The sequence below is a fragment of the Schistocerca serialis genome, chromosome 8 (genome assembly GCF_023864345.2).
Source record: "Schistocerca serialis cubense isolate TAMUIC-IGC-003099 chromosome 8, iqSchSeri2.2, whole genome shotgun sequence".
Taxonomy (NCBI): domain Eukaryota; kingdom Metazoa; phylum Arthropoda; class Insecta; order Orthoptera; family Acrididae; genus Schistocerca; species Schistocerca serialis.
The window spans coordinates 449,937,754-449,953,041 of record NC_064645.1 but is presented as its reverse complement, the minus strand read 5'-3'; the positions used below and the strand labels follow the sequence as shown (position 1 = coordinate 449,953,041).

At 40.2% G+C, this 15,288-nt stretch overlaps 1 protein-coding gene across 1 annotated transcript in view; it reads right to left on the bottom strand.

The window, feature by feature from the left end:
* LOC126416609 (ornithine decarboxylase-like) overlaps positions 1–15,288 on the bottom strand; it is a 108,541-nt gene that overhangs the window by 33,717 nt on the left and 59,536 nt on the right. Inside the window, exons 5-6 of the mRNA XM_050084362.1 lie at positions 1,093–1,390; positions 590–841 (exon numbers count right to left, since the gene is read on the bottom strand). Of these exons, the coding sequence (XP_049940319.1) occupies positions 590–841; positions 1,093–1,390 (550 nt within the window). The remainder of the gene's footprint in view (positions 1–589; positions 842–1,092; positions 1,391–15,288) is intronic.

Below are 15,288 nucleotides of genomic sequence, written 5' to 3'. Positions count from 1 at the left end.
AAGCAGTAATACTACCCACAGAATATGATAAAAGTTTTTACACACTATTTTGCTATAGTGCCATATTATTATTCTTTGGAAAATGCCTGATTGTCAAATTAAGCCCACATTTTCAGTGAGGCATAAATACAATCCCAGAGTGATGAAGTAACACAGATGGGACCTCAATTTTCCATTATGACATGCACTGTATTTATTATGTATGCATTTACAAAACAAATAACTAAATGATTCTGGTGTGCATTGAGAACTGAAACAGAAGTAGTTCAGATTAAAAGTAATTCCAGTTAAAATATATTTGATCTGAATGATTACGTACGTTGTTGCTAAGTGATATATTAATAAAATTTGAAGTGAAGATAACTAATGTAAATGCATAACTCTGAAACAGACTATTAGCATGGAAGGAAGAAGCTGAAATGAAAGAAGCAGTGAATGATTTTTAAATTACTTAGAGCACAGTTTCTTTTCATTCATTTTAATTTGCTCCTTATTTTCAAGAAGCAGCATAGGGAAATTATAAGATGTGATTTACCCATTTCACACAATATTAATGATAATAATTATGCAAAAACTGTACCAAACTTACTTTAAGAGGAATTGGTGTCACTTTTGCAGGTGCATACAATATGAAGTTAAAACTACCATATACTCCATCATTTATATAGTATATGACTGACATTATGGATCCATCCTTTACATTACTAAGCTCTCTTTTGGAGTGGACATTTGCAGCAAGTGTGTAAGCAGAAGCAACAAAAAAGCGCCCTGGTTCTGCTATAACTTGTGTGCCACAATCAGGAAAGAATTCTTCCAGAGCATTATTCACCACCTCTGCTATCTGTAAAATTGAAAGAAAAATTATATGTTACACAACACTGTGTAGTGATTCTCTTTATATGTGAAAGTTCTACTTCAGAATGAGATCCAAAAAAAATGTATGTATGCTTGAAATATAGCAAACAACACTATGTATACAGGAAATACAAAATAAGCTTTTGCAAGTATTTTTTACTTATTGTAGAAAAAAAATTATGCAAGGTTTCCATAAACCAAGAAGTTCTCTAACAAGTAAGAGACTTATAATATTACCTTGTCTAAAGTACAACCCTTTTCACCAGGAAAACCACCACCAATATCAATTAGATTCATGGAGAAACCCAGAAACACCCCATGGTCAAAAACCTTTCGGGATGCTGCAATAGCTTTGTGATAAATAGGTGGATCACCACAGCCAGAACCAACATGGAAACTGACACCCACAATCTCTAGTCCTAATGAGTGTGCCACATTCATTAGATGTGGTGCCTCTCTCTCTGGGTCACAACCAAATTTCTTCCCCAGGCAGCTTTTTGCTATAGCTGCATCACATCGTATCCGTATCACCAGCCTAAAAAATGAAAGACCGAGTAATATATTAAACTAATTTCTTGATTTTTATTGTCTTACACAGTATTTTCAGAAAATATAGTTATCCAAGCAAACCAAATGCTCTTTCATGTTTCTTCTTACAATATTTATTTACATCAAAAGGAAAATTGATTGAAAAAACTGCAAATTACAGGGAGACAGGATGGTTGGCCACTACATACATTTAGAGGGTGAAATTCTAAGACTGCTGATATACATGCCCAATGAAAGAAAAAGAACAAATTATGCATTGCTTTTGGAAGTGTAAGGTCAATCTGGTTCAGTGGCTTAGTGGTCAAGTGCCAGACTACAAATCCAAAGGTCTTGGGATCGATCTCTGGTCAGTTATAGGACTTTAACTGTAAGTTACAACTTCATTCACTTCTAGCAATATTGTCTTATGTGAAAAATGCTGAGCTCCACCATGGTTCGGGATCCACATTCAACTGTAGGTCTCCCTATAACTGGTTGGATAATGCAGTTCAAAGGTCAAAAGAAGCCAACAACATACTACCTCCAACAGAACCATGCCTGGTAAAGTACACTACTGGCCACTAAAATTGCTACACCATGAAGATGACGTGCTACAGATGCAAAATTTAACCAATAGGAAGAAGGTGCTGTGATATGCAAATGATTAACTTTTCAGAGCATTCACACAAGGTTGGCACCGGTGACGACACCTACAACGTGCTGACAAGAGGAAAGGTTTCCAACCGATTTCTCATACACAAACAGCAGTTGACTGGCATTGCCTGGTGAAACGTTGTTGTGATGCCTCGTGTAAGGAGGAGAAATGTGTACCATCACATTTCCGACTTTGATAAAGGTCAGATTGTAGCCTATCACCAGTATGGTTCATCGTATCGCGACATTGCTGCTCGTGTTGATCAAGATCCAATGACTGTTAGCACAATATGGAATCGGTGGGTTCAGGAGGGTAATACAGAATGCTGTGCTGGATCCCAATGGCCTTGTATCACTAGCAGTCGAGATGACAGGCATCTTATCTGCATGGCTGTAATGGATCATGCAGCCACGTCTCAATCCCTGAGTCAACAGATGGGGACGTTTGCAAGACAACAACCATCTGCTTGAACAGTTCGACGATGTTTGCAGCAGCATGGACCATCAGCTCAGAGACCATGGCTGCAGTTACCCTTGACGATGCATCACAGACAGGAGCACCTGCGATGGTGTACTCAACGACAAACCTGGGTGCACGAATGGCAAAACGTCATTTTTTCGGATGAATCCAGGTTCTGTTTAAAGCATCATGATGGTCACATCTGTGTTTGGCTACATCATGGTGAATGCACATTTGAAGCGTGTATTCGTCTTCACTATACTGGCATATCACCCGGCATGATGCTATGGGGTGCCACTGGTTACACGTCTCAGTCACCTCTTGTTCGCATTGATGGCACTTTGAACAGTAGACATTACATTTCAAATGTGTTACGACCCATGGCTCCACTCTTCATTCGATCCCTGTGAAACCCCACATTTCAGCAGGATAATGCACGACTGCATGTTGCAGGTCCTGTACAGGCCTTTCTGGATACAGAAAATGTTTGACTGCTGCCCTGGCCAGCACATTCTCCAGATCTCTCACCAATTGAAAATGTCTGGTCAATGGTGACCGAGCAACTGGCTCATCACAATACGCCAGTCACTACTCTTGATGAACTGTGGTATTGTGTTGAAGCTGCATGGGCAGCTGCACCTGTACATGCCATCCAAGCTCTGTTTGACTCAATGTCCAGGTGTATCAAGGCCATTATTATGGCCAGAGGTGGTTGTTCTGGGTACTGATTTCTCAGGATCTATGCACCCAAATTGCGCGAAAATGTAATCACATGTGGTTCTAGTATAATATATTTGTCCAATGAATACCCATTTATCATCTGCATTTCTTCTTGGTGTAGCAATTTTAATGGCCAGTAGTGTACTTTGGTGTTCAAAATAGTCTTCTTTAGATTGATAACTGCTTTCCTTAAGTCCTTCCTGAAGAAGGGAAGAAGGAAAGAAAGATAGGTTGGGTCAAGCATGTGAGGAGACAAAGACTGGGGGATTTGGGGGGGGTGGGGGGGGGGGGGAGGTCAGAGAGAGTGGCTAAAAATAATACATTCAATAGAAAGTTGATAGATGAGGGAGCAAGAAGTAAATATGGATAATGAGTAAGAGATGAGTGCAGCGAAGAACTAGTATGAAATTGGGAAAGGAAACAGGGAAGCATCAAGAGAATGAGAGAGAGAGAGAGAGAGAGAGAGAGAGAGAGAGAGTAAAAATGTAGCTAAAAAAGGGGCATCTTAATGTATATTTAGTACAGAGGTAGGAGGATGCAAAGTCTTGTTGCTTGTTGGTGGGTTTTATATTTAGTGAGGTTTGGATATGAACTTTCATGACATGATGGTCAATGTCAAGGACTTGGGAAAGCACTAGATGAATTGAAGTTTGGGAATTGGAGTTACACTGTTGTAGGAATTAGAGAATTTTTTGCTTACTACACGCTCAGAGCACAAAGATGTTATTGCTTAACATGTACAAAGCCACAGGGGGAGGGAGGAGCTGCATCTGGATGTTGAGGAGTACTTCTTCCATGCAGCCCAATGAAAGGGTGTCATAGGATGGGACAATTCCAGTTCCTGCAGCTGCTCCCTAATTTATTTGTAGACAAGGTCCTTAAATGCAAAGTAAGCTGCACAAAGGAATTAGCAGAGCATGTTTTCAGAACCCTGTGATATTTCCCATTGTTATGCAGAAGTGTGAAATTTGACTCAAAGGTCCCTAAAACCTTCCTCTGCAATGGTGCATAAGTGTGGCACCTTGGAAGATCACCCTCAGATTTGTCAATGCTTCGAACAGCAAGGCCAGAGCTCAGATATTCACGTGAGGTTTAAGCATTGACATGAAATGTCACCCCAATTCTGCCCTGTGCCACCAGGGCCATGTTACATGATGGTAAGGTTATCATACCCCTCTTACACATATCTCACTCCCTCTCTTGATGCCTTTGTGATGTTGGTCAGAACTGCAACAACCAGTGTAGAATTCATGCAGTTTTCTTATGGTTGGCCATGATAAACATATTAGACACGCTGTCACTAGCTATCAACATGAAAAAACCTCAGGAGGAAAAAAACCACCCCTTCCATTGGAGAGACATTTACACACATTTTGTGATTGAAAACGACAATTTCCAGTATAATGTGCAACAAAATGATGTTCTTGACAACCTTTCACACTGCTGACATTCCCAGATGAGTCAACCCTTATCTGAGAACATCATCTGCAGCATCTTTGAATGTGATCCAGTCCCTTTTTACTGTGGATTGACTGCAGTTTCTGCTCTAGTATATACTATGGAACACAAGGAACCTTTCAAAAACATTCAATAAAACTTGGACATGATCTGAAGCAATAAATGTTATTTATCCCTTTTTGCACCCTTCTGCAGCATGATCACTGGAAGTCGAGCAGGGGGTGTGGGGAAAGGGGTGCGACATTGCTACATGCTTGAATAATATGGCAAAGATCCCTCTAATACCCCCCTCCCCCCTGCCTGCCATCTCTCCGGTTCAATGTCAATTAAGTGCCTGTAGGCAGGCAACCACTCTGACATGCCACAGATTCTGCATGTCCCCAAGCAGACGCAAGAGCAGTAGCATAGTGCCACTCAACTGAAGGTTGACAAAGAGTTGCCTGCTTGCAGGGGTAGGAATCAGTCAATGGCTGTCTCTGTACAGGAGGGCATAAAAGATTGTCAATAACATCATTCTGTGGCACATTACACTTCAAACTGCTGTTTTCAGTCATGAAATGCGTGTCAATAAAAGACCCAAGAAAAGGTGTGGTTCCATTGGTGGCCTGTGTACCATCTTCTGAGGCCTTTTTCTGCCTGTACTGAGTGGTGGTGTGTCCGAAAGGTTTTTCTTGGCCCCCCATAAGAAAACTGCATGATTCCCCTACTGGGAAATATGGTTCTGATCTACACTGCAGACATGTCAAGAGAACAGGTTAAATGAAAGTTGGGTGTGGTGACCTTCCCATTGTGGAACACATATATATTGGTGTTGGGCAGAGTTGTGGTGAAATTTCATTCCAATGTGACACCCTGACCAAACTTTTTTTTTTTTGTTGTTTTTACAGGTGGCAATTGATAGAGATAGAAATCTAGGGTTGAGAAACCATTGGTACACGTTATGCTGTATAGATTAAGGTTGCATCGATAGAAATAAGAAGAGATCCAGTTGGGAGTGGGATGAGCATGGTTTTAAGACCTTCCAAGAAATTTCTGGTGTCTTCCGCATGGATGGGTATCTCTGTGTGTTTGATTGGGAGATATGGGTCAACTGGGCTGCAATATTTCCAGTCCTAAAGGAATCAGTTTAGATTCCGTAGAAATGTTGGAACACATGAGGCAATACTGACCCTATGACTGATCTTAGAAAATACACTAAGGAAACGCAAACCATTTGTAGACTTAGAGAAAGGTTTAGACAATGTTGACTGGAATACACTCTTTCAAATTCTAAAGGTGGCAGGGGTCAAATGCAGGGAGTGAAAGACTATTTAAAATTTGTACAGAAACCATATGGCAGTTATAAGAGTAGAGGGGCACGCAGGGGAACAGTGGTTGGGAATGGAATGAGACAGGGTTGTAGCCTATCCCCGATGTTATTCAATCTGTACATGGAGCAAGCAGTAAAGGAAACAAAAGAAAAATTTGGAGTAGGAATTAAAATCCATGGAGAAGAAATAAAAACTTTGATGTTTGCTGAAGACATTGTAATTCTGTCAGAGACAGCGAAGGACCTGGAAGAGCAGTTGAATGGAATGGACAGTGTCTTGAAAGGAGGATATAAGATGAACATCAACAAAAACAAAAGAGGATAATGGAATGTAGTCAAATTAAATCAGGTGACACTGAGGGAATTACATTAGCAAATGAGACACTTAAAGGAGTAGATGAGTTTTGCTATTTGGGGAGCAAAATAACTGATGATGGTTGAAGTAGAGAGGATATAAAACGTAGACTAGAGTTGCATTTCTCTCACATTGAACAATTCTCTTCAGTTGTCGTTTGTCCCATTTTTGCAGGTTCTTTTTCCATCCGCAGTGATGTCAGACATTTGATGTTTTACCAGGTTCCTACTATTCATGGTACACTAGTAAAATGGTAATATGGGAAAATCCCCACTTCATTGCTATCTCAGAGATGCTGTATCTCATCGCTTGTGTGCTGACTATAACACCATGTTCGAACTCAGTTAAATCTTGATAACCAATCATTGTTGCAGCAGTAACTGATCTAACAACTGCACCAGACACTTGTTATCTCCAATGCCGTATTCTGCCTATTTACATATCTCTGTATTTGAATCCGCATGCCTATACCAGTTTCTGTGGAGCTTCAGTGTATAATATTGCTTTCAAGTTCATCTCCCCTGTGTAGGTCCTCTATGTGCTCCTTCCACCTTTCAGGTTTCCCTTCTTTGCTTAGGATTGGTTTACCATGTGAACTCTTGATATTCATACAGCTGCTTCTCATTTCCCCAAAGGCCTCCTTAGTTTTTCTGTAGGCTGCATCTATCTTTCCTTATTGAAATATGCTTCTCAATCCTTACATTTGTCCTCTTGCTATTCCTGCCTATCAATTTTGCACTTCCTGTCACTCTCACTTATTAGACAGTTGTATTCCCTCCCACCTGCTTCATTTGCTGCATTTTTATATTTTCTCCTTTTTGATGAAGTTCAATATCTCTTGAGTTATCCATGGATTTCTACTAGGCCTTGTCTTTTTAACTATTTGTTTCTCTGCTGCCTTCACTATTTCATATCTTAAAGCTACCCATTCATCTTGACTGTAATCATTTCCCCTGTTCTAGTCAACCATTGCCTACTGCTCCTTCTGGAACTCTCAACAACCTCTAGTTCTTTCAAATTACCCAGATCCCACCTCATAAATTTCCTAACTTTTTCCAATTTCTTCAGTTTTAATCTGCAGTTCATAATCAATAAATTGTGGTTAAGAGTCCACATCTATCACTGGAAATATCTTACAATTTAAAATCTGGTTACTAAATCTCGTCTAACCATTATATAAACAATCTGTAACCGTCCAGTGTCTCCAGATCTCTTCAATGTATACAGCCTTGTTTTATGATTCTTAAACCAAGTGTTAACAACGATTAAATTACACTCTGTGCAAAAGTCAACCGGGCAGCTTCCTCTTTCATTCATTTGCCCAGTCCATATTCACCCACTATTTTTCCTTCTCTTCCTTTTCATACTTTCAAATTCCAGTGCCCCCTCACAATTAGGAAAGAATTAATAATTACAAAAGATAGGTTTTTCATCATAATCTATTTCTTCTTCTTCTTCTTTAAAATGACAATGGTGGTAGTAATTGGAATTTCATCCCCCAAAACTGACCCTTCAGTCCATCTCCTTGTAATTTTTAGCTTACCAGCATTTATTTAATTATTTTGCATGGAGTCATTAAAAAACAGTATTACAATAATTGTACATTTTAAAAATTAATATATTATAAATGGAATTTGGAAGTATGTGCAATATAGTTATAAAAATGACCTCAAAGTCTTGTAACACTGGCATATCTGCTGACATGTGTTGGTCTACACTCTGCAAAAGAAAAAATACACCTTTTTTTAAATATAAAAAGAAATTAGCTGTAAATTAAAAACAAAACAATAAGCAAAATAAAGGCAGTTTGTTTGAAAAAGGACATCTTGAAAATACAATTTGAAATGTAGTAAAGTGAGATAGCTGCTCTTGATCTAACATAACCTCTAATAGGAATATTATTTTTTATTTTCTGCTCTCCTTCCCATAATAAATAGTTCAAACAGAAAATTTTAAATCAAGGAATTACTGTACACTACAATCACTTTCGCCCTTTGTGGGTAACTTTGATCCACTGACTGCAAAAAATTTAAAATTGTTTTTCTCATGAAAATTACCTCATTAGCATGGTGTAAAGAAGGCAGTATGAATTTGAAATGCACACATAATGATCTGGATGGTTATGAGTTTCCTGAAGTAATATCATAGTTTAATATATACAGTCAAGACACTCTCTGGTACGAAAATTGTTACTGTTTAACAACTGAAGTGAGACCAGCACTTCAAGAAAACAAACATTCACATGCTTTGTAAGGATAATGCTTTTTTATTTAATTATTTCAAACTTAATTAATGAAAAGTTGTTATATTTTTGCATTCCATGTGGTAGTAAATTAACAATAGATATGAATTATCTTAAAATATGTGTAAAAAAAGCTGGATCACACTGATTCAATGACATAAGGTACAACTTATTCATGAAGAAATACTTTCAGACATCTGCATATTTGCAGCTTATTCCACTGAAAGCAGGAGAATATAGACACATATTTCATGCATGAGAAGCATATAATTCTGTTTTTGTCTGGTGTTATTATCACAAGCACTTTGTTTGACTATTAAAAAATTTTTATGGGGTCTAATGATTGGCCCATTCTTACACTTAACTCATCTTACTAACACAGGAATACTTTTGTAAGTGTAATCACTTTTGCTTCAAAAGCAAATGTGTTGAAGATTTTTGCATTTGTGACTCAGATTTAGCAACAATTGCGGAACTGGTTTCTTCTACATTGATTGATGACCAAGCTCTATCAGATGCTGCACTGTGGATCTTGTGGATGGTCAAGCTTCCTTCGGATCTACAGCTATACCAACTATCTCACGTAGCAGACTCTCCCAATGTTTGTCTATGCATGGCCGATCAGCCCTATGCAGTCATTCGTCACCAACACCATCTGTCATGGACAACAATAACTTTGCCTTCAGCTACATCCCCCATCCTCTCCACACCACCTCACCTCCAAGCTTACCCACTATGCACATACCGTGCAACGTAAGGGGACGCCGCTCACAACTGTCATGCACCCTGTGCATACCCACTTCAGGAGTGATGTGGAGGGGTGTCCTTTCACTATGGGTGGGGGGGGGGGGTGGAGGGGGGGGGGTGGAGGGGGGGGGAATCTGTGGCACCTCTGGCATGAAGCGCCATGTCTTTGAACTGGTGTTCCTTGACTTTACTTTTAGTTCACTTTGTCTATGTCTCATTGAACGCCATGTTTGATAGCCTCTCTTGTAATTGCTTTGTTCAGAGTTAAAATAAATGTTGATTCGACTGCAAAAGTGTGTTCTTATGGTTTTACACCATGTAATATCCACAGACTCTTTACAGCAGTGCACCACCATTCTCATCTCAGCCTTCACTGCATGTAATTATCCCACTAGCCTAGTTAAAAAGCAGATTTCCAGGGCCATCAGATCCAATCCTGATTCTACTGATCCCTCCACAAAACAGCTTCGGAGCACACCATTGTTGACTCAGTATTATCCTGGTCTGGAATGTGTTAATCAGCTACTTCAACAGGGCCATACTATCCTAAAATCAAGCCCTGAAATTTGATCTATTCTGTCTAAAATTATGCCCACCACATCTAGAATAGCTCTCTGTCGCCCTCCCAATCTCTGCAATATTCTTCTTGTCAGGTCCTATGCTCCTTCTGCACCCATCTCCCTACCCAATGGCTCCTACCCCTGTGATGGTCCCTGCTGCAAGACTTGGCCTATGGACCCTCCTACCACCACCAATAATATCCCTGTAACTGGCAAAACATATACTATCAAAGGGAGAGCCAACTGCAAAATGACACATCATACACCAGCTGCACACATCAAAAAAAGTTTTGCATCACCCCGGTTCCCAGAACTACTGAAGGCAGACATTGACTGTGGATATTATATCACAGACACAATCCCTTTGACTGTTCAGAGATGTCACTAAACCCACCCAAAGATATAAACAACCACGCATGAGCAGTGTCTATCGGATGGAGGGTGATCAACAGCTGATCAGTTCCTGTCATTCTGCCAAGAAGGGGGTATATGGCTTGTGTTATCTGTAATTCAACCATGCCTAGACGGTCAATACTGTGGTTTGATTGCATCCGCATTGTTACTTTGTGCCAGGAAGGGCTCTCAACAAGGGAAGTGTCCAGGAATCTTGGAGTGAACCACAGCAATGTTGTTCAGACACGAAGGAGATACAGAGAGACAGGAACTGTCGATGACATGCCTCACTCACGTTGCCGAAGGGCTACAACTGCAATGAATGACTGCTACCTATGGATTATGGCTTGGAGGAACCCTGGGAACCCTGACAGCAACGCCACCATGTTGAATAATGCTTTTCATGCAGCAATAGGACCTCATGTTATGACTGAAACTGTGTGCAATAAGCTTTGCAACAATGACACCATGCAGTGTGGTACAGATGGACCCAACAACATGCTGAATGGACTGCTTAGGATTGGCATCACATTCTCTTCACCGATGAGTGTTGCATATGCTTTCAACCAGACAATCGTCGGATATGTGTTTGGAGGCAACCCCGTCAGGCTGAACGCCTTAGACACACTATCCAGCGAGTACAGCAAGGTGGAGGTTCCCTGCTCTTTTCAGGTGGTATTATGTGAGGCTGATGTACACTGCTGGTGGTCATAGAAGGAACTGTACAATAAGTGAATGTTATCCTCCGGCCGACAGTGTAACCATATCGGCAGCATATTGGTGAGGCATTCATCTTCATGGATGACAATTTGCACCCCCATCGTGCACATCTTGTGAATGACTTCCTTCTGGATAACGACATCACTTGAGTAGAGTGGTCAACATGTTCTCCAGGCATGAACCCTATCGAACATGCCAGGGATAGATTGAAAAGGGCTGTTTATGGATGACGTGACCCACTGGCCACTCTGAGGGATCTACACCAAATCACCATTGAGGAGTAGGACAATCTGGACCAACAGTGCCTTGATGAACTAGTGGATAGTATGCCACAATGAATACAGGCATGCATCAATGCAAGAGGACATGCTACTGGGTATTAGAGGTACCAGTCAGTGTGTACAGCAATCTGAACCACTACCTCTGAAGCTCTGAAGGCCACACTGTATGGTGGTACAACATGCAACATGTGCTTTTCATGTGCAACAAAAAGGGTGGAAATGGTGTTTATGTTGATCTCTATTCCAATTTTCTGTACAGGTTCCAGAACTCTTGGAACTGAGGTGACGCAAAACATTTTTTTATGTGTGTACTATGTAAACACAGTTCAGCTTTCTACATCAGCATGACTACCATCAAATTATCAATTAGGATGAATGTACATAGGCAGAGGGTATATACTGGCAACTCGCAATATCCTGTTGTAGAGATTCTTGGCACCTGTTTCACCACATGGGCCATCTGGATTCCTCCCCCAGACACCAGTTCCTCAGAACTGTGCGAGTGGGAACTGGCACTAGAATATGTCCTTGGTTCTCACTACCCACGTGGCCTTAATTAACGTTAATTCCTTCTGTCTCAGCTTTTCTTCACTGTAACTTCTCTTTGCTTCACTCCATTTTAGTTGTCTACATCTTTCATTGTCTTTCCCATCTATTTTTTCAATGCTCCCTCCCACTTCTATTATGTACAATGTTCTTAGCTTCTCACTCTTATTAACTCTTGCATGATGTTTTAATAGTAATCTCTGTCTTGAATATTACCCTGCCTTACACCTTTAAGGTCTCAGGTTTTAAAATCTCATCTGATGCAGTCGCTACAATCAGTCTTTCCTTCCCATCCTGTATGATAAGCCTTGCCTGACCCGCGGTTCTGGGTGACTTTCCCAAAATCTACCCATTTTCCTAGATCTCTCCAATCCTTTTCCTTCATCCATCTTCCTTCCCCTTCAACACTTTGGCCTGAAGAAGGAGCCACTGGCTCCAAAAGCTTGTCAATCACAACAGTCTTTTATGTGTGTGTTCTGCCACTGCTTGGTGAGTAGATTTTTTATCTATCCAATTAAATAATTTTTCAATAATCAATTGTTTTCGTTTTTAAATAGTGTAGGTATTAAATCCCATGTGGGTTTCTCCCATTCCACATTCACTGCTTTGGCTGAAAGTGTAGTGAACAAACCTGTACTTTGTTCAGTAGATATATGAAGTCTCTCTACAAAAAGTCAGATCTTATAGTGTTTACCAGCATTTTTTGGTTATTAAAGGAAAACAACATTATTCGTTAAATGTCTATACCTTACAAGATAATGGTAAATAAATGGTACTGCAATGTACTGTTTTGTATCTCCTAGTGTCATTAGGAAACTAAAGATGTGTGGCTTGCTGACTGCTTGGGATGCTACCATTGCTGCAGGTACCAGAAACGAATTGGAGTATCAAAATTGTAATGTTAGACTGCGGTAATATTGTGTCTGCAGCACTGGACTCAATGTTGATCATATATATTTTGACAGATATTACACCCTAATAACTTCTGCCTGGAAGGTTCACACCAGTTAGCTAAAAATACAGTGAGTGTAATTTTGAATTCTGTCAGTACTAGGTATCTACATCTACATACATACTCCACAATCCACCATACGGTGCGTGGCGGAGGGTACCTCATACCACAACTAGCATCTTCTCTCCCTGTTCCACTCCCAAACAGAACAAGGGAAAAATGACTGCCTATATGCCTCTGTACGAGCTCTAATCTTATCTTTGTGGTCTTTCCACGAAATGTAAGTTGGCGGCAGTAAAATTGTACTGCAGTCAGCCTCAAATGCTGGATCTCTAAATTTCCTCAGCAGCGATTCATGAAAAGAATGCCTCCTTTCCTCCAGAGACTCCCACCCGAGTTCCTGAAGCAACACTCGCATGATGATCAAACCTACCAGTAACAAATCTAGCAGCCCGCCTCTTAATTGCTTCTATGTCCTCCCTCAATCCTACCTGATAGGGATCCCAAACGCTCAAGCAGTACTCAAGAATAGGTTGTATTAGTGTTTTATAAGCGGTCTCCTTTACAGATGAACCACATCTTCCCAAAATTCTACCAAAGAACCGAAGACGACTATCCGCCTTCCCCACAACTGCCATTACATGCTTGTCCCAATTCATATCGCTCTGCAATATTACGCCCAAATATTTAATCAACGTGACTGTGTCAAGCACTACACTACTCATGAAGTACTCAAACATTACAGGATTCTTTTTCCTATTCATCTGCATTAATTTACAGTTATCTATATTTAGAGTTAGCTGCTCGTCTTTACACCAATCAAAAATCCTGCCCAAGTCATCTTGTATCCTCCTACAGTCACTCAATGACGACACCTTCCCGTACACCATAGCATCATCAGCAAACAGCTGCACATTGCTATCCACCCTATCCAAAAGATCATTTATGTAGATAGAAAACAACAGCAAACCTAAGGTGAGATACTGTCATTTGCATGACATTCAGTTTGGATAATGTATTTAATGCATCTATAACATGGTACACATTTTTAAAAATATGGGGTTACCTTAGCCTGGGTCAAAGTAACCCTAAAATGAAGAGTAATTGGTGTTAGAATCTGATGGTGATTCTGAAAGTTTCTCTGATGTATAAGATGATGTCCAGCTCCACAAAATGTTGAAATGTAAATTAGCAGTTAGGTAATATGCTAGTTTTGTACAAAAAAGTAGAGTGTTCTGGAATTGGGACTGAGATGATTAACAATATTGCTAAAGTGAACTGTATGGGAAAGACAATGTTCTGTTGCAAATGGTCAGAACAAAAAGATACACCATTTTATTCTTCAGAGGATTTGATGAAAAGTGTCAGTCCAACTGGCAAAATATGGCTATTTTCAAGTACCAGAGCTTCAGTACTGTAATTTGTATAATAAGGTTCACATCCATACAGTACAGTATTCTTAACATAAGATTCTATCAGCATATAGTTACCATTAAGTAACATGTAAGTCAAAAATTAAATAGTCACTTGATGAAATATACTACACCTGATTGTTTACTGTGTCACTTTGTGAATGAGTTCAATATTCCCTGTCCTTCCCTTCAAAAATTCAGTGCTTTATATGTTCCTCGTGCACGCGTGCATGTGTGTGTGTGTGTGTGTGTGTGTGTGTGTGTGTGTGTGTGTGTGTGTGTGTTTGTGTAGCTTATGGGCACTTAACGGCGAGTTTATGAGTACCCTTACACACATTAAAAGAAACAAATGTGGATAAAACAGTGAAAATGTCAATACATGTGCTAAGACAATGAAGAAATAGTAAAATGTTCTATACATGAGGTTAAATGACAGAGGAGATAAAGAAATGCACAGAGAAATGTGACTGGCTGACCATTTAAAAAAAACATGGATGAGCCAGTCACTGTGTGAACACAATAAAACCATTTCCCTATAATCTTGGGAAAAGTATTGGACTATTCACAGAATTTTGAAACTCAAACCAAATTCATTTGAACATTACTTAAAACAGAGCACAGACCCAGTGGCAAATCTGCTGTGGCCCACTAGTCAAAAAATAAAATCCAGTCCAATAAAATGTGGCACACAAAGATCTGTACACCAAAAGCACCACACACTGGAGGATCCTCTTGCCACAGCAGAAATCCATGCAGCATTGGGCTGTAGCCGATACGAAGATGAGTTAGAAAGACTTCCTCCCATTTAAATGGCTGGAAGAAGGTATCCCATTGCCAAGTTGTGGGTTTTACCACATGGAGCTTATTTTCGGTCATTTCCAGCCACTCATTTCCCCATCAATGTATGACTTTGTACCTCAACAGTGAGGTGACTGCATGCAGGGGGATGGCACATTGAAAGAACTGAGAATCACAACACGCCTCCTTGGCTGTTACATCTGCACTTCCATTCTCCTCAATACCCATGTGCCTTGGTACCCAGCAGAAAGACACCTCCTTCCCCAGTCATTGTAGTTGGAGGAGGGCATCCTGGATA